This window comes from Diabrotica virgifera, chromosome 6, assembly GCF_917563875.1.
Source record: "Diabrotica virgifera virgifera chromosome 6, PGI_DIABVI_V3a".
In the NCBI taxonomy this organism is placed as follows: Eukaryota; Metazoa; Arthropoda; class Insecta; order Coleoptera; family Chrysomelidae; genus Diabrotica; species Diabrotica virgifera.
In genome coordinates this window covers 214,570,336-214,591,483 of record NC_065448.1, presented here as the reverse complement: position 1 = coordinate 214,591,483, position 21,148 = coordinate 214,570,336, and the positions used below count along the sequence as shown (strand labels likewise).

The 21,148-nt window shown below is 32.8% G+C and overlaps 1 protein-coding gene across 2 annotated transcripts in view; it reads right to left on the bottom strand.

Annotated features, from left to right (window-relative positions):
- Positions 1–21,148, bottom strand: part of LOC126887199 (uncharacterized) — a 505,416-nt gene that overhangs the window by 43,628 nt on the left and 440,640 nt on the right. The window contains exons 1-4 of one of the 2 annotated variants that reach the window (XM_050654595.1): positions 20,080–20,322; positions 16,283–16,650; positions 14,991–15,143; positions 10,715–10,867 (exon numbers count right to left, since the gene is read on the bottom strand). In XM_050654595.1, the coding sequence (XP_050510552.1) occupies positions 10,715–10,867; positions 14,991–15,143; positions 16,283–16,650; positions 20,080–20,121 (716 nt within the window). In that variant the 5' untranslated portion in view covers positions 20,122–20,322. Of the gene's footprint in view, positions 1–10,714; positions 10,868–14,990; positions 15,144–16,282; positions 16,651–20,079; positions 20,323–21,148 lie in introns of those variants that run through there. The other variant, XM_050654594.1, reaches the window with a different exon arrangement.

Genomic DNA, 21,148 nt, shown 5'->3' with positions numbered 1-21,148 from the left:
GAAACCAGAGTGGGGGACGAGGGTAGTTAAAAGGGGTCAAAGTCGCGGTTTTTATTATTTTTTTTGTGACGCTCATGATTGAAATAGTGCACCAAAATTTGGAAATAAGTAAGTCATGACGTAACTAAGTAAAATCTCCAGGGGTGGAACGCTGTGTGGCCGACAAAGGGGTGGGGCAGGGGTGAATATAAAAAATATAAGGGGTTATTTGCGACGTTCGTGATTGAGATAGTGCACCAAAGTTTGGGAATAAGTAGACCATGACATAACTAAGTAAAATCCCCAGAGGCGGAAACCAGAGTGGGGGACGAGGGTAGTTATAAGAGGTCAAAGTCGCCGTTTTTATTATTTTTTTTTGTGACCCTCATGATTGAAATAGTGCACCAAAATTTGGAAATAAGTAGGTCATGACGTAACTAAGTAAAATCTCCAGGGGTGGAACGCTGTGCGGCCGACAAAGGGGTGGGGCAGGGGTGAATATAAAAAATATAAGGGGTTATTTGCGACGTTCGTAATTGAGATAGTGCACCAAAATTTGGGAATAAGTAGACCATGACATAACTAAGTAAAATCCCCACAGGCGGAAACCAGAGTGGGGGACGAGGGTAGTTATAAGGGGTAAATATCACGGTTTTTATTATTATTTTTGTGACGCTCATGATAGAGATAGTGCGCCAAAATTTTGGAGTAAGTAGGTCATGACGTAACTAAGTAAAATCTTAAGTGGCGGAACGTTACTTGGGATACTAAGGGATGGTAGGCAGGGATGAGTATAAAAATATAAGGGGTTTTTTTGCCGTTCGTGATCGAGATAGTGCACCAAAATTTGGGAATAAGTAGATCATGACATTACTAAGTAAAGTCTCCAGGGGCGGAACGCTGCGTGGGCGACAAATATTGTGCTGCGTCACAAAAATCTCTAGTACCCCCACCCCTTTGTCGGTCACGCAGCGTTCCACCCCTGGAGATTTTACTTAGTTACGTCATAACCTACTTATTCCCAAATTTTGGTGCACTATCTCGATCATGAGCGTTACAAAAAAAAATAATAAAAACCGCGACTTTGACCCCTTATAACTACCCTCGTCCCCCACTCTGGTTTCCGGTCGTTGGGGAAAGTCATATACACAACTAATTTAACATATCCCCGTATAGTTTTTCCATATTACTTATCACGCACAAAATCCGCTTCTATCTCTCCAACCATATAGAATATAGACCAGTAAGGATCTGTGAAAAAACGTCTATTTTTGGATGTGAAAGGTGGCATTCGGATTTTTGCAGATAAAGTTAGGTGACACCTTCAGTAATAATAATTGACTTATGCTCCTTCTCAAATATGCCCGGAACATTAATAAAAAAATTAAAATATTTAAAAATTTCGAAAAACGTCGATTTTTTTCTGCTTTCTTTGCTTATAACTTTAAAACGATTCGTTTTGGAACAACGTCGTACAGAAATAAAATAAAGATAATTGAATTTTGTATGATATACGACTGGTCAAAAATGTCTTAACGTATTACCTTTTCTGCAATATAGCAATAAATACAAAATAAGGGGGCAAAATACGCCTGTTGTTATTCAATGTTTTTAACCACTTTGGTGGCACTTAGAACCTTAGTAATTCGCTTAGGAAATTCTTTGTAACATACTTAAACCGTGTACCAAATTTTATTAAAATCGACCTAATAGATTTTGCATAATCAATTTGCAATCTAATGTTTTTAAAAAAGTTCAAATTTTTTAAAATCTTTCTGAACAAAAAGTAGACTATTTAGAAGTTGTTTAATTTTTTGACATATAAAGAGGTTCTCTACCTATCTAATACACTTTACAGAATTAAAATCGGATTATTTAAGGGGCCTCAGCAATGGTTTAAACTTATAAACAATTTTTTGGTTTATAAACAAATAGCTTTGTTTAATAATAAAAAAATTAATTTTTAGCAATGCAGATAATTAAAACCGGTATAATTTGACTTAAACTTTCAAATGCTGTCAGCAGAATTGCTATTTTATTTTTTAATCAAAAGTTATTCGCGTTCAAAAATTGCAATTTTTCGAATTTTTGAAAGTTCCACTGCGTTTATCTCGAAAACTTCCTGCATCCTACAAAAAAACTTGTAAGAACATTTTTTGCTTAGAATTACCCAAGAAATACAAAAAAAATGTTTTATTTCGCGAAAAATCGATGTTATGTAATTCCTCAAGTTCTTTGTTTATAACAATCTTATCGACATCCGGATCAACTGTTACCCAAAAAAATCGTGTTCTACGGGTCAAAAAATACATAAAAATCTTGGGTAAGTCCATCTAAATAAAGGAGCCCGTAGCACCCCCTCCTGGCCACAGGACTAATTTGTTTATAAGCCAAAAAATTGTTTATAACTTTAAAACATTGCTGAGGCTGCTTAAACAACCCGATTTCAATTCTGTAAGGTGCATTAGATAGGTGGAGTACTTCTTTAGATGTAAAAAAATTGACAAATCTTTGTATGTTCTAGTTTTTGTTGTGCAAGATCAATCGCATCTGATAGAAAATTTAATTATCTTAGTTATATCTTAGTTAAAGTTATAAGCAAAAAAATAGAAAAAAAAACGAAATTTTTTGAAATTTTTAAATATTTTATTTTTTTTATTAATGTTCCGGGCATATTTGAGAAGGAGCATAAATCAATTATTATTAACGAAGTTATCACCTAATTTTATCCGCAAAAATCTGAATGCCACCTCTCACATCCACCTAAAAACAGATCCTTACTGGTCTAATTTAAATTTCTCAAAAATATTTATTAGTTTTTTCAGGATTCGAAAAAAATGAATGCATTTAAAACACGTTAGAGTGACATTTTGCGCCTATGCCTTAGACACATGACATTAACTTATAATAAATTTTGTGGAAGTATTGAAAAAAAAGTTTTCAGTGTTTTATTGTTAGATAATAGTTATTCATGTACCGAGTCAGTAAAGTGACTCTTTATCGAACGAGTCTGATATTATGAGCCGAGCGAGCGTAGCGAGCAAGGCGAATAACGGACGAGTTTGATCAAGAGTCTTTACTGACGTGGTGCATACAAAATTTTATCGCCTATCATAAAAAACATTAACACTTACTTAACACTTTGGTACTTAATTACATCCTTCTAATGAAAAAAGAGTGTGTGTACTTTGTACGCACGAAAGAAGTTATTCTTCTATTATCATGATTTCAACGAAATAAATATATTTTAAACAGTTTTATCGTATTTATATTTAAATAATATACTAATTTTAATACTTAAAGTAAAGTAAAATACCAAAAATTAAAAATACCGTTAATAGTTACGTCATTGTTTATGAAGTGTAGAGTGTAGCCTGCCGCAGCGAAGTTGATTTGCCGTGATGAATAGAAAAAAAGCTAAATAAATATATTTGCTAACAAATTATCAGTACCTAAATATCTATCACCGTCCTATATAATATAATCGAATTAACAAAAACACCATTTCATACTATATTCGCATTAATACGAAACTTAAAAGATTTAAGAATTCTTTTACTTTTACACAAAATAAAAATTTCGTATGACAGTAATGACAGAAGGCTCTTGCTTGCATGATAACCGATTTCGACGTTTAATCGATAGTTGTTAGGTATCAATATTGAATAGGTACCTAATTACTAAATCTGTAAAGTTTTGATTTATGTTTTATAAATATAATTGCAAAATACTACAAAATTTCATTTTCTGACATTTTAATTAATAATAACGTAAATTTTGTACAATATTTTTAATAATTAAAGTAAATAAATTTTAAGGTCACTCAAATAAATAATCGATTACTGCCATCGACCAATTACTTACATTTAATCTCAGTTAATTTGATTAATCGCGGCAGGTAAAGTAAAATTCTTCTTTCAGTACAATAAAGTGTTACTTTACTGCCGCAAATGGTGGCATAATAAATGACTTTAGTGACGGTTGGCGATAAAATGATTTTACATCAAGTAACGGTCGAATCCATCAATTATTTATACTTAATTTATATGTTTAGATGGATACCTTTTTGTAACATTTATTTAATTAGTTTCGAATTTAGATCATGACATGGAACTTATATAAACAGTGCTCATCCTCAAAAATGTACTCCCTCGGGCTGGATCAATCAATCATTGTCAAATTTAATTAAAAATATGAAATTTGAATTCATCAACAACGATGTTCTTGTATTAATTTAAAACTGCCTGCCAACACATATTACTAAATCATGGAGCACACCTTAAGTTTCAAATCAATTACATGCTGTAATGCAATACAATGCAGAGGAAATAAAAGTAGAACGAGTTGTGAAGTAAAAATATTAGCAACGCCTTATGGAATAACTATTTGTTATTATTATCATTTACACGCAGATGCAAGAGGGAATTGATGAGTTTAGGTTTCAAAATTGTTAGAAAACGTAATGCTCTATTCACAGGCCTACAGTGTTTTTGGTGCCAAAGTGTTTAGAGCTGATTTTAGGTATATTTGGGGTGCTGATTCCGAATATGGCTTTAGTTTTGCACTATCAGCTCTAGTTTTCAAGATAACGTAGGTCATGCCAGCTTTTATGCATTAAAATACGAATATGCTGATATGGATATAATAAATTTAAATAAAAACCACACAATTAAAAAATACGTATATTTTAAGCCATTTCATCATCATCATCCAGCCCTTTGCGTCCGCTGCTGGACATAGGCCTCCCTCATTTTTGTCCATTTTGCTCCATTTTGAGCACTTTGCATCCAATTTCTTGACATTTTCTTGAGATCGTCAGTCCAACGAGTAGGGGGTCTTCCTCTACTTCTTTTGTCTAATCTCGGCCTCCACTCAAGTAATCTCTTCGTCCACCTCCCATCACAGCGACGTGCCCGGCCCAGTTCCATTTCAGGGTGGCAATTCGGGAAATTACATCGGTAACTCATGTTCTTAGTCTAAGTCTTAATTTCCAACTCGGTCACGAAGCGATATACTCAGCATTGACCTTTTCATATTCCTCTGAGCTATTTGCACCATTTTAGAAGTTGTAGCCATCAATGCCAAAGTTTCGGCACCATAAGTCACCACAGGCAACACACATTGGTCACATGTTTTACGTTTTAAAGAAATTGGTATATCGCTTTTAAAGATGTCTTAGAGTTTTACATAGGCTGCCCATTCTAGGTTTATTCTCCTTCGTAGTTCGCATGTTGAGTTGTCTCTTGTGCACTTTATTTCGTGTCCAAAGTTTATGTATTTTTCCACTAGCTCTACTTCGTTGTCTCCAATATTAATATTTCCGCTAGGTAATAGGTTTGTCATGAATTTTGTTTTGGAGATGTTTATTTTAAGACCTACACTGGCACACACTAACTGAAGTTCATGTAGCATTGCGCATATCTCCTTGAAGTTGTCAGAGAACAAATTTATGTCGTCTGCGAATTTAACTGCCATTAGTCTGCCATTTAACTACAATAAAACCCTTTGCACAATGAAACAGATATACAATTAGTTTTGGGAAAAAAACTAACAAAATAGAACAAAAATTTTACTTGACGTATCGGTAGCTTCGCTTGCGTGATCTCCTGGAATGAACATTTAAACAGTCTCTCTTCAAACCCCAGCAAAAATCTGCCTTCATATGGGTGTCCCATCTTCCTTGGCAGCGGTCCTCAATGGTTTTTATCTCTTGGTGAAATCTCTCACCTTGCTCCTCACTTGTGTCACCTAAGTTTTCAGCGAAACGGTTCAGGTGGCTGTGAAGATAGTTGACTTTGATGCTCATATTCCATCCAAGTGATTGGAAGTTATTCAGCAAATGGTTTACCAGCTCAACATAGTTTTCACTTTTGTGATTTCCCAGAAAATTTTTCATATCCACAAATGAAAGCCGAGCTTTTTTCTCTACCTCATTCATTGACCCCACAAAAGCCGGATCCTTTGTAAGAAGTCTGATCTGTGGTCCATCAAAGATTCCAGCTTTTAGTTTTTCGATACTTATCTGGGGAAGCTTCCTTCCTATGTAGGCGAAGCATGGTCCATGGGCTATGAGCCATTATTAGGTGGAGGTTGCATGGGTTTACAAGTGGTAAATTTATCATTTTAAATGTTAAAAAATACTCTCCAAGCTGTTCTATTTCCTTATAAAATAGTAATGTAACGACATTAAAGTATTATTTCTTGCATAAATAAGGCATAATACAGTGAGAACAACAAATATATACTGAGGAATAAGTTTAATTAACAGTGTACAGTCCATTGAATAGCATATTCTTCATTATCTCAAATATTAAAACTCTAATTTCGGATTCTGTCATATCCATAAAACTAGAGCTGATAAAAAAAACGAAATCCATATTTCGATTTATCGCCCCTAATATAGTAAAAATCAGCTTAAAGATTCACGGCACCTTCAACAATTTTTTTTCTGTAGGCCTGTGTTATAGATTAAGAGCTAGTATAGGAAAAATTTTCTTCTCATTTTAGGCATTGTAAGAGTCTATATCTTAAATATTAGAACTTAAAAGAAAACGTATGAGCACTATGTCGTCAATTTTCCGTGGCACTTGAACCCGATAAATAAAGTAAAATGTACCCCCCCGTTAAGATGGGCAAAATGCCCTCACTTCCAGAATTCATTTTTGTACATTCTATGTGATTAAAAAAATAAGACTCAGCGCAATTTGAACCCATTATCCCCCTTTCCCCTAGCATCACTAACAAAAATCTCATTTTTCGTTTTAATTTTTTTAGGTGGGATGTAAATGATCAATTTTGAAATTTCTAAAAAATTCACACGCATAGTTGACGCTTTTTAAAAATATGGCTATTTTTGTAGACCCGTAGCACAGTGTTCAAAATTGAAGAAAACGTGATGGTAAGTACAAAAAAAATAAATCTGAGAATGCCGAAATTAAGGGGTTTTTTTGTACTACTCATGATGCAACTTCTTAGCAAAAATTGATTTTTTATGTTTGTTAGGGCCAGATGTATTAATGATCAAAAGTACAAAATTCAATATAATTTTATACATCAAATTTAAATCCTCAGAGGCTGCCTTTTACTTTGATTATTTTACTTAATTTATGTGGATAGCTAATATAAAAGCAATTATTTGGGATAAAAGTACATACTTTAAAGATTAAAATAGCATAGTTAGCTTCACGGAAAGGTGATTTTGATATCATCAGCTGTCTAAAAAGCTATACAATTTTTGATAAAATTAATGTTTGACAGCGTATTACGTTTATTGTGCCATCTTGTGCCACATTAGATCCTTCACTAAATGAAAGATTACAATGTAAGGAATAAAAAAATATATAAGACAAACTGCGCAAAGTTGCGCAACTGAGTACATTGCACATAAGTTTGCATCGAGAGCCACGCGCATTTGGTCTGAATTAATAATAATTGCACTCGTACGTATTGTTTACATGTATGTCAAACACATGTTATTTGTTAGGACTACGAAAAGAGATTTTATTTTTGATGACGTAGTGCTATTCCTCAATAGAGAATACACTCTCTATGTAAATAACATACTCCTCAATCCTAACGATAAATCATTAGTTTTCGAGATATTTGAACTTAAACAAGTAGGTAACGGCACATATATTTTGATTAATGTATTGTGCTGCTGAATTTTTAATTTCAAATATGTATCTCGAAAACTTATGATTTTATCATTATGAATGAATAATATACTCTTCGGTCTTAACGACGTTCTACACCTTCGTTGCGGGGTATGCCTCTCAGAGGAAAGGGGGGAAGACTTATATGCAAGCGAAAGTTGGCAACAATGCATTTATAGCAGAATACTCAAATCATATGTTTCAGTATTGAATACTTTATAAAAATAAATTATAATAAAATTACTGAAATTACGGAATAAATTACGGAATTAATTATAATAAATAAATTAAAAATAAATGGTACGGTAAACAATCCTCATTTTTTAATATGTTATTCCTTACAAAAAACCTTTAATTTAAGCACTAATAATTAAAAATCGTAAATTTGGGTCAAAAGTTATTAACTTTTTAAAAATTCCCATAAGAGCCCATGTTAAAACTTAACTTTGACCCTTAATAGTAATTAAACGGCACGGTAAAACAATTTTAAAAAAATCAAGTCTTAGTTTTTTGAAGTAAACTATAACATACAAAAATTTCATGCAAATCCTTAATTCTTTGCCGAAGGTGTAGAACGTCGTTAACGATAAAATCATTGATTTTAGAGATATTTTAATTTTAAAATTAAGCGGCACAATACATTAATCAAATATCGGTGCCGTTACATGTTTAACTTCAAATATCTCGAAAACTATTGACTTTATCGTTGCGAATGAAGTGTATGTTATTTACATAGAAAGTATTGGAGAGTCGAAAAATTGCGCTAAAATGGCATTTCCGCCAGTGGCGTAGAATTTGGGAAGGGTCAACCATTCACTGTCCCCTGTCGTACGCCTCTGGTAATATCCAGAAACGTTTGTTTAACAAAATTTTGTGGGGTGTACAGTACCTATACTTTGTGTGAGGTATGAAAAGGATACGTCGAAAAGTTTTAAGCCACTGAGCAAAAATAGTTTTTAAATTTTTAAATAAAACACCCCGTAACTCTGTAAGGGACCACATTTTATTTAAGTGATTTGGGTTAAATCCTAATATTTTGAGGTCTAAAATCTACAACTCAAAGATTGGACATTCTTAATGAAACACCCTGTATAACGATATTTTTTAAGTGATTCACCCCCTAATGAAGGGATGAAAACTAAAAAAACGACCTCTATTATTATATACTTGTTATACGGTATAATACCTCAAATATTCCAAGTTTTCAGCGAGATAACTTTTACAGTTAAAACAAATTTAGTTTCGATCACGTTTTGACCAATTTTGAACACTGTGCGTAGGTTCAGTGTACCTATTTTTTTGTACATAAGCTAAAAATGCATTATTTTTTTTTGAAAGCGTATTTTTGGAGATATATATATTTCTTTATATAGCGTATGAGAAGATATTTTTAACACGTAATTAAAAAGCTTAAAAAAATACCAACTATTAACAAAATTAATATAACTAGTTTTCGATGCGAATATTAAATAGCTATTTGTATAACAAGGGAGGAAAGTGCTACTTTTCCTCGCGAGAATGAAGTTTACTGCCCAACGCGTAGCGGAGGGCAGTAATCATTCAAGGGAGGAAAAGGCACTTTACTCCCATGTTATACGTAACAGGTGGTTTTTCCACCTTCCTCAAATAACAAGTAATTGTTTAATTTTTACTTAATTTATTTATGTAACTAACCTACTTGGTAGTTTTAGTTCTAATAAATTTTGTTGGTTAGTTTTTTTTTAATGATTGACATAAAGTCCATGCCATTAAAACAAAAAAAAAACTAACCAACAAAATTTATTAGAACTAAAACTAACAAGTAGGTACAATATAACTGTCAACTGTCAAATATAAGTCAAATTATTAATGTAAACATTGTTAAATCACAATAGCAATTTACTGTTTTTACCATTCTGCAAAATACAGGGTGTTTTATAAATAAACGTTAAAATGTATAGATACTAGATAATGTTAGAAAATATATATTGTACAGGGCGTCAATGAGTTATATTTCATGAATGAAATACCATGACGTCACTTTTACTTTTCCTCCCTAGGGAGGAAAAGTACAACTTTGCTCCCTACAATCAGGTCCGGAAAAGTATAATTTCGGTAGAGGTAGGTGGAAAAATACATTTACTTATTTGGCCAATCCTTTTTTAATCACGTTATGGTAGGGGAGCCCAAGCAGGGGTTTTTGCAGTTACTCGAGCGCGTCAGATTAGCGTATGGGGAGAAACCTGGTACCCTGCAGATGTACCTCTACCATTATTGGCTCTTAACACAGGGGAGTTCGTTAAGGGAGCCCGAAAAAAAAATCTATCCTTAAAAATACTTGAAATTGTCAGATTAAGATAAGGTAAGTTAAGTATTAAGTACATGCAAAAGAGTGTATATTTCAAAAATCTGACGATTTGACCCGGGCGTAAGGAAATGGGTGAGTCTTAAACTTTCTTAAGAAAAAAGCGAATATTTCGCGAAATGAATGACAGATCGAAAAACTAAAAAATATGTGCTCAATATTTTTTTAAAATCTATCGAATGATACCAAACACGACTTCCCACGGAGAGGGGTGGGGGGTAAATTTAATATTTTAAATACGAATTCCGTGATATTTCGCGAAATGAACATCAGATCGAAAAACTGTAAAATACATTCAATACTTTTGAAAAATCTATCGAATGGCACCAAACACAGTACCCCCACGGAGGTGGAGTGGGGGTTACTTTAAAATCTTAAATAGGAGCCCCCATTTTTTATTACAGATTTGGATTACTTACGTAAAAATAAGTAACTTTTATTCGAAACATTTTTTCGAATTATGGATAGATGGCGTTATAATCGGAAAAAACGATTATTGGAAATGGAAAATTAAATTAAAAAATGGTAAGCGACCACTAAAATGGAAAACTTTACTTAATTTTTTTTGGTTTTAGGACCTACTCTTCACAACCCAATAGGTCCCCATAACGCTCGAGTGACTGCACATTTAGCATACTTTGCTCCCCTACTATTACTTTCAGGTCGAGTATTTAATTAATTACACAATTTTGAATTTTTTGTTTTCTATATTCCAGTTTTTAAGCGTAGTATTGCTTACCTGTCACCTTTACATAGATTTGTTTCTTCCAGAGCCCAATCTACATAGAGTCCAGAAAAAGAGTCTTTGGGACTTGCTCCGAATTTTGGATTGTTTGGATCGTAATCTATCTGTACAGCTTGAAGTAAAACGTGTTCGTTTCCTTGGACGCAACTAAAATCAAAGACATAGATTAATTCTATAAGATTTTGGTGAATCAATTGTTGAATAAAGTATGTAAAAATGTTATTAATGGAAAAACTATACTAATAATACTAAAAAAAAGGTACAACGTGCGACAAGGTCAAACTGGGTGAAAATCAGGCTAGCTTTATGGCCTATAAATCATACATACACCATATTTAGATATTAGAACAACTGTACAACGTGTACGAAATAAGCGTTAACATAAGAAGAGATTAAAAAAGGCTAGGAAGGATAACTATTGCAATTAGATAAGTGAATTGCAAAAAACAAAACTATATGGTCGCCAAAAAGGAAGCGAAATTAGCAGTAGCAAAAGTTAAAGCAGAAGCGTATTCAAACCTATATATACGATCAACTTGATACCAGGGAAGGCGAAACGAAGATATATAAAATAGCCAAACAGAGAGCAAATAAAGCAAAAGATTTTAATCAGATTGGATGTATCCGAGATGAAAATAATAAAATACTAATTCACGAAAAGGATGTCAAAAAGAGATGGAGAAAGTATTTTGACAGTTTATTAAATGAAGAATTTGACAGACAGCCTGTGGAGTTAACGGAGACAGTAACAGCAATGGTTACCAGAATAACAAACGTGGAAGTGGCTTAAGCGCTTCAAAAAATAAAGAAAGGAAAAGCAGTCGGACCAGATTATATTCCCGGGGAAGTATGGAGAGCATTGGGAGAGACAGGAATAAGTTGGCTAGCAGGTCTATTTAATAGAATTATGGAAGTTGGACAAATGCCAGACGAATGGAGCAGCAGTATATTAGTACCTGTCTACAAAAACAAGGGAGACATACAACAATGCACAAACTACAGGGCTATAAAACTACTTAGCCACACCATGAAAATATGGGAGAGAGTTATTGATAGACGGATACGTGAAGAAACCAAAATATCCCATAATCAATTTGGCTTTATGCAGGCAGATCAACAACGGATGCAATTTTCATTGTAAGGCAACTGATGGAAAAATACGGGAATAAAGGGCCAACGCTCATATGGTATTCATTGATCTTGAGAAAGCGTATGATAGAGTTCCTCGAGAGATTCTGTTTTGGGCACTCAATAATAGCGAATATGGCGAATATGTAAAGATTGTGAGATATTTGTATGAGGGAGTAACGACTAGTGTTAGGACAGGTGTGGGATAGACTGATAAATTTCAGGTGAAAGTAGGATAGGCTCGGTGCTTAGTCATTATTTATTCTCATTAGTTTTGGACCAGATAACAGCGAAACTACAGGGTAGCATTCCATGGTGCCTAATGTATGCTGATGATATAGTGTTAATAGGAAATAGTGAAAGAGACTTAGAACAAAAACTGGAACAGTGGAGACAAGCTCTGGAGGAAAAAGGTTTAAAACTTAGTAGGACAAAAACAGAGTATTTGGAATGTTCATTTAAAGATGGAGTTGCTACAAATAAAATGGTATTTTTGGATGGAGAAATGATTGTGAAAAGCAATAGTTTTAAGTACCTAGGATCGGTATTATAGAGTAATGGAGAAATAAATGGAGATGCCTGCAGTAGAATTAGGGCTGGATGGATAAAGTGGAAAGAAGCGAGTGGTGTGTTGTGTGACAGAAAAATTCCAATGAAGCTGAAGGGAAAATTCTATAAAACAGCTATGACCGGTTATGATGTACGGAACTGAATGTTAGGCAGTGAAAAAGAAAGAGGAACAACGAATGCATGTGGCGGAAATGAGAATGCTTAGATGGATGAGTGGAGTGACAAAGAAGGATAAAATTAAAAATGAGTATATTAGGGGAAGTCTAGGTGTGGCACCAATTGATGCCAAAATGAGAGAGCATAGGTTAAGATGGTTTGGTCATGTTCAACGTCAAGATGTTAATCATCCAATACGAAGAATAGCTGAAATGCAGATTCCTGGAAAGAGTAGGAGAGGAAGACCAAAGAAGACCTGGGGGAGACGATAAGGCAGGACATGTTGGTAAAGGGGATTAACACTGATATGACACAAGATAGAATTGTGTGGAGAAATGCAATTAGGGAAGCCGACCCCGCATAGGGATAAGGCAAAGAGAATGATGATGATGAATTGCATCTGGTGTAATAGGCACTTAAATGTACAAACCAAAACACCAATATATGGTAAGTTAGTGAAAAAAATACGGTGCAGTAAACTAAATTATAAACAAAATAAGCACAGTAACCTAGCTGAAAGATAGATGGAATGCCATCAGACAGAATAAGAAATGGGACGAATAAGAGGACTTACCTAGAAGAAGAAGTTTACCTATATGGGCGAGATTTGATTGAAATGATACGGTCATATAAGAAGATAGATATATATATATATTATATTATATATATATTATATATATTATATATTATATATATTATATATCTAACATTACAGCCACAAATTGGTTTCGTTGCTCCTGTTTGGCTATACCATACTGATGACGACTAATAAGTCAGAAACACGTGTCTGTGGTTGCATTCCATCTTATGCATATTTTGTATATATATATATATATATATATATATATATAAAAAATAATAGAAGGTGTCTCTTAGGTACAAGAAACAGAGAAGGACCAATAAGATACTGCTATGTGAAAACAGCGTGGGTTTCAGGTTTGAATTATTAAGTGATGCATTACCTAAATTCTGGTTAAGTTAATGGAGTAAGTAATTCAATCCATATTAGAGAAACGACATAATATAGATAGAGTACCAGCATAAAATCAGTTTTTAAGCACAGAGTTTTGATACAGACACTCTAGCACTTACCATACTTCACAGGTATGGCAAAATTGGTAAAATGGTGGAGGTAAAATTTTACTTCACAAAGGAATCAATACAGGGTGTAACGAAAATACAGGTCATAAATGAAATCACATATTCTGAGACCAAAAATAGTTCGAATGAACCTAACTTACCTTAGTACAAATATGCACATAAAAAAAGTTACGGCCCTTTGAAGTTATAAAATGAAAATCGATTTTTTTGAATATATCGAAAGCCATTAGAGATTTTTTATTGAAAATGGAATGTGGCATTCTTATGACAGGAACATCTTAAAGAAAAACTATAGTGAAATTTGTGCACCCCATAAAAATTTTATGGGGGTTTTGTTCCCTTAAACCCTCCCAAACTTTTGTGTACGTCTCAATCAAATTATTATTGTGGTACCATTAGTTAAATTTGCCTCTTAGTATTTTTTCGTTAAGGCAGTTTTTATCGAGTTAAGGCTTATTTTTTTATATGTTTACATAAAAATTTTATGGGGGTTTTGTTCTTTTAAACCCCCCAAATGTTTGCATACATTCCAATTAAAATATTACTGCAGTGCCATTAGTTAAACACAGTATTTTTAAAACTTTTTTGCCTCTTTGTATTTTTTCGAGAAGGCACCTTTTATCGAGATGTGGCTTCTTTTTTAAAATGGTTCAAAATATACCTAAAAATGTAAATCATACATAAATTTTCATATTATTACCAAGTCACCATAATCGTATTTAACCATATACAAATATGTGGTGGATTTGACAAATATTCAAAATATCTTGATAAAAACTGACTTTTCGAAAAAGTACTAAGAGCCAAAAAAGTTTTAAAAACATTGTGTTTAACTAATGGTACTACCATAATAATTTACTTGGAACGTACACAAAAGTTTGGGAGAGGGGGGTTTAAAGGAACAAAACCCCCATAAATTTTTTATGGGGTATCCAAATGTCACTATAATTTTTTCTTAAGATGCTACTGCCATAAGAATACCACATGTCCATTTTCAATAAAAAATATTTAATAGTTTTCGATATATTGGAAAAAATCGATTTTCATTTTGTAACTTCAAAGGGTTGTAACTTTTTTTATCTGCACATTTGTACTAAGGTAAGTTAGGGCCAATCAAACTATTTTTGGTCCCAGAATATGTGATTAAATTTATGACCTGTATTTTTGTTACACCCTGTATATATAGAGTCAAACGCTTAAAACGAGCTTGTACAAAAGACTAATTTTAAGTGCTTATTCCTTGACGGAATATCTTTGAAACCTAACTAAAGTTACATAATTTAGACTTGCGTTTAAGACATTACTGTGTACTTACCTATATAAAGTTTGACAGTCTGAAGAATGTTTGTTAGACTCCTCTATACAAAGTTGAAGAGCTCGTGTTTCTTCCAATAAAGTAAGAAGATTAAGTTCTTCTCGGCCAAGTTGATATTCTAACTCTGCTTGTTGTATTCGAACGTCTATATTACTGAAACAGAGAATAGAGAATATTGGCATGCATTTAATTTCCTTTTAAGGTAGTACATTAAGCAAAAGAAAAAAAAATAAGTCTTAGCAAAAAACTTAAAAATTCAACGAAAAACTAAAAAAACTTAAAAATTCAACGAAAAACTAAAAAAGGATGGTGTGGGCACGAATGTAATGGATGCATGTTGCTAATTAAAGTAAAGTAAAATGAATATGCCGTGGTTAGGTATATTTACATCTCTACGAGTTTCCCGTAAAAATCGTTTTTGTCTCCCTCTTTCGCATTCTCAGTTGGAGCATGCATTATTGCTTGTTCTTTATTCTGACCCAAGATAATCTCCGACATATTGCTTAAAAATCTATCAACTTGTCACTTAGTTTACTGCTAAGTAGGAAAGCTGTACCATTATGAGCCTGTTTGGTATCTCCGAAATAAAACATTGTGTATGGTATGTTTAACAGTAAATGGTTGAGTTCAATTAGTTACCACTATAAACATCCTGGATAAACCGATAATAGTATAAAAGGCCCGGTTTCAGGTAAAATTTATTTCAGGCTTTATTATGGGAGTACCGTCTAGTCAGTGTTAATTGCAAAAGACCAACTCTGTCTACCTCGGTGGCTTATCGCTCCGGGTGGGTCTTAATAGTGGGACAGGTCAGATAAATTTAATAATATTTACTACCGCAGTAATTGAACTCAACCATTTACTGTTAAACAAACCATACCTATATATTTTTTACTATTGATCTTTCCATCGAATTTCTTGTAATGCTAAGATTTCAATCCTGATCTTTTCCAGCTCTTCCATTTTATCGGTTTTTAAAAAATGATAGAGAAGGAAAATATATCGGCAAAGGTGCCGTGACTCAGCTACGGAATTCACTTTTTAATATCTCATTTATCAAATCAGTCGAGATATTAGTCTAAAAAACGTTTATCTGTTTTTAATGCTTTCCCTTTTCTGAAATTTAATTTAGTAAGAGGGAGGAATAAAAAATGTAGATAATTTAAAAAAATTCTAATGACCAACAAAATGTGAATGAAGATATATCCATGTGTACTTTGCCAGTTACATAATTAAACAATTTTCCAAAAGCAGTGTTACCAAATGTTAACAATGCATCTACCAAAACTTACTCTGTTATATCAAGTCGTTCGAGTGCCATTTTTAAGTTTTTAATTGTCAGTCTTTTATTATCTATATCAGTTTTAAGTTTATTTAACCTAGCTTCTGCTTGTTTCTTTTCTATTTCTGTCAGTTCTTTGACGTTATTATTATTTGAGTTTCGAATGGCATTTAATCTTAATCCTGGTATGGTCAGCTGCCCTTTGAGACTTTGTATGATATTTTCCTTATCTCTTAACGCGTTTCTTAACTTTTCTAACTCTTTAATTGCTAATTCTTTAGGAATTGACTGGATTGAAGAACCTAAGCTTATTCCTGAGATGCTGCCATTCTTCTTTCGGCGAGGCGTACTGGAGAGAGATACTTCTATACTGGCCATCTGTAACAAATTAATAGGAATTAATGCCACGTTTAATTGATTACTAGAGTGAAATATATTATTAAAAATATCTGTCCAATATTCATGAACTATTAATTAAGTTAATCACTTACAGAAAATTCGAAAGTGACTAACCCCAAAAAACTCTTATTTCTCCAGATATTGGCCACCATGTGGTGAATGGCTATTTTGGTCATCCTTTATGTTTTTGATGGTACTGAAAATGAAAATGAGGTTTATTTTGAATTTTATGTAGGGACACATTGTCAAAATCTCAATTTTATCCTAAAAATAAAAAAATGAAATCAGGTTTTTTGCGTTTAACTCTATTCCATTTTAATATCTGTTTTTGAGATTTTTATAGATTTTTATATATTTCTCACCTTTCTTAACACAATGTAAAGAAATGTTTCAAGCTTTCAGTCGTATTCTAATAGAAGTTATGAATTGTGTAAAGTAAATGGATTCAGATTCCTGAAATGCAAAGTTTAATCGCATAAGTTAAGTGACTAAATTTGAAATTTTGCTTTTTAATTACGTTTGTGTTAAATATAGAGTACAGAGAAGTTTTTTGGAAAGTTTTAGATCAAAATGTTTTATAAACAAAAAAAAAATGGTGTGATTTTTGATATCGTCGTTATACATCCCTAAAATAACGATTATTTTTCAAGATACTGACCACGGGTGATTAATGGCTAATTCTGGTCTTACTTTATGTTTTTGATGGTGCTAAAAACGAAAATGAAGTTTATTTTGTTTTTTGTGAGGGAACATTGTCAAAATCACAATTTTACCCTAAAAAAATGAAATGACGTTTTTCTTAAAATTAAAAGTTTCACCATTTTTTTTGTACAAAACTTTTGGATCTAAAACTCAACTTAAAACTTCTTTGTACTCTATATTTTAACATAAATGTGATTAAACAGATAAATTTCAAATTTCCTCACTCAACTTTTGCGATTAAACTTTGAAATTGAGCAATCTGCACTTTTTACATTAAAAAAATCATAACTTTTGTTAGAATAAGACTGAAAGCTTGAAACAGGTCTCATTGTTTGGTAAAGAATGGGCATTAGCTTAACTTTGGATTCCTGAGGTTAAAATAGGTCGATTTAAGCTAACTTACCTTAGTACAACAGCAGATAATAACCGAAATAAAGGGTGTTAAAGTTAACCTTTTTTTGATTTATTTTTGAATATTTCCTGACAGGCCCGGGACAACAACACGAAATTTGGTAAGTGGTGCTGGTACTATACACCCTACTAAATGATGTTAAACAAACGTTTCTGGCTACTACCACAGGCGTACAACGGGGGAACGTGAATGTTGGACCCTTCCGAAATTCTACGCCACTGGCGGAATTTCTATTTTAGTGCAATTTTTTGATTCTCCAATACTTTCTATGTAAATAACATACTCTTTATTCGTAACGATAAAGCCATTAGTTTTCGGGATATTTGAAGCTAAAAACGAAGGAGCATAATACAAAATAAGTGCGCTTTTCATTTTTAACTTCAAATATCTCGAAAACTGATGACTTTATCGTTACGAATGTAGAGTACATTATTTACATAGAAAGTATTGGAGAATCTAAAAAGTATGCTAAAATAGCAGTTACATCAGTGCCGTAGTATTTGGGAAGGGTCAACCATTCACTTTCCCCTGTCGTACGCCTCTGGTATTAACCAGAAACCGGTATTAATATAATTTAGTAGGGTGTATAGTACCTAAACTTTCTGCTAAGTATCATAAGAATATGTCAAATAGTTTCTTAGTACCGGGCACACATATTTCTTAAAGTTTTAAATAAAGAATAAATTATTAAAAAAAGAATAGGTAGGTACTTTAAAATAATTTGACATATCCTTGTCATACTTGTCATAAAGTGTAGGCACTGTTCACCCTACTAAATTATGTTAAATAATCGTTTCTGGCTACTACCAGAGGCGTACGACAGGAGAAAGTGAATGGTTGACCTTTCCCAAATTCTACACCACTGATGAAACTGCTATTTTAGCATAATTTTTAAATTCTCTAATACTTTCTATGCAAATAATATACTCTTCATTTGTAACGATCAAGTCATTAGTTTTCGAGATATTTGAAGTTAAAAATGAAAAGGCACACACTTGATTAATGTATTATGCTCATTCGTTTTTAGTTTCAAATATCTCGAAAACTAATGGCTTTATCGTTACGAATTAAGAGTATGTTATTTACATAGAAAGTATTGGAGAATAAAAAAATTGCACTAAAATAGAAATTCCGCCAGTAGCGTAGAATTTGGGAAGGGTCAACCATTCACGTTCCCCCGTCGTACGCCTCTGGTAGTAGCCAGAAACGTTTGTTTAACATAATTTAGTAGGGTGTATAGTACCAGCACCACTTACCAAATTTCTTGTCGTTGCCCCATGCCTGTCAAGAAATATTCAAAAATAAATAAAATAAAAGTTTAAGTTTGATACCCTGTATTTCGGTTATTATCAATTTTTGTACTAAGGTAAGTTAGCTTAAATCGACCTATTTTAACCTCGTGGACTAAGGTTAAACCATGGCCCATTCTTTACCAAACACCCTGTATAGTGTAAAAATAAAAAAAATATTAAAATGGAACAGAATAAAACGCAAAAAACCTTGATTTCATTTATTCTAATCTTTAGGGTAAAATTGCGATTTTGACAATTTTTTTTCTCCACTGAAAATTCAAAATAAACTTCGATATCGTTTTCAGCACCATCAAAAACAAAAGTAAGTCCAAAATTAGCCATTTACCACCCATGGTCAGTATCTCGAAAACTGAGCGTTATTTTGGGGAGGTTAACGTCGATATTAAAAGTTGCACCATTTTTTTCTATAAAACATTTGATCTAAAATTTTTCCAGAAAACTTCTTTATATGTACTCTATATTTTTAAACGTGATTAAAAAGCTAAATTTCAAATTTCGTCACTCAACTTTTGCTATTAAACTTTGCAATTCAGGAAACTGCACTGTTTACTTTAAAAAATTCATAACTTTTATTATAATAAGACTAAAAGCTTGAAACAGGTCCCATTCTCTTCAGAAAGGTGAGAAATATATACTGTAATAATTTCAGAAAAAAATATTAAAATGGAACAAAGATGTAGCGAGTTAAACGCCAAACATTTGATTTAATTATTTTGGTTTTAGGGTAAAATTGCGATTTTAGCAATGTTTCCCCACATCTAATTCAAAATAAATCTCATTTTCGCTTTAAGCGCAAGCAAAAGCATAAAGTATGACCAAAATTAGCCATTCACCTCACCGCACCGTGGTCAGTACCTGGTTATTTTGGGGGTGCGTGCCGCTCGCCTATAAGAAGGAATAATTAAAACATAAATACAAATGCAGGAATAAACAGAAAAAAAATATGACTTTTTATATTATAAAACTGTATATGCCTGATACCTGTAATAATTCACCTCCGGAGTTAGTGAAAACATATTTCATTTTTAGTCATTCAATAAAAGTATGCCTTGCTCCGTAGTTTAATAATAAAAGAGGCTTATACTAATTGATGTACGAAACCCCTTTATGGAATTGATGGTTGTGTGATGGAAATTCATGTTACATCGAACAATAAAACATAAAAACACTGCTTTTCAATTTCCACAGAATATCGTCAACTCGGCATGTTTCGTTAAAACATCAACTTCCTCAAAAGAGAAATTTTAAACTAACTAGTTTATTGTGTAAAGTTTGTTTTTATATCTACCTAACGGAATATTTTCTTACTCTCTTTTCTACCGAAATTCCCATTAGATTGAATAGCCGAGACCGCCCAAAATATGTTTCTTGATTGAGAATTAAATACATATGTATCTTTAACACGCTTGATTTCTAACCCGAAAGTATGATCTACTTTTTTGTCGTCCAAGCATATTTTCAAATATTTTGGTTGCATTTATCCGTTGAATATCGAGGAATGGCAAAGGCTGACGACACTGTCATATTTACTTCAACTCTACAAAGTCTGAAAAACTTACTGGAACGACTGAACGAGAAGTGTACCATTTAATATATGGTATTAAAATGAACTTTTTTTATGTTATTATGTTTATTTACAATCTACTTCATTAAAAGAGTATTAAGTAAATCTGTTCCATGTTTTTGGACATGAAGAAGAGACTTCCAATGATGTCTCATCTTATTCTATTTATGTTTAAGTTTTAAAATAGGTCCTGAGGCCAGGTTCTATCTAGTCTCCTTGTGGCAGGGCTATTACGGAATAATTCCCTTACTAACTCATTTTCGTGGTGAATGGTACACTCATTTTGTGACTCCGTGGCTCGATGAATGAAAGGTATATTTAAGTCTTCGTTAAATGTTTGATTACTTACGTATTATGGTGCCTCCACTATTGATCTTAGAACTTTAGACTGAAATCTTTGGATGATATTCAGTGATGTTGACTTTGCACAGCTCCAGAGGTGTAGTCCGTAGTACCAAATAGGTTTGAGTATTGCTTTGTACAGAA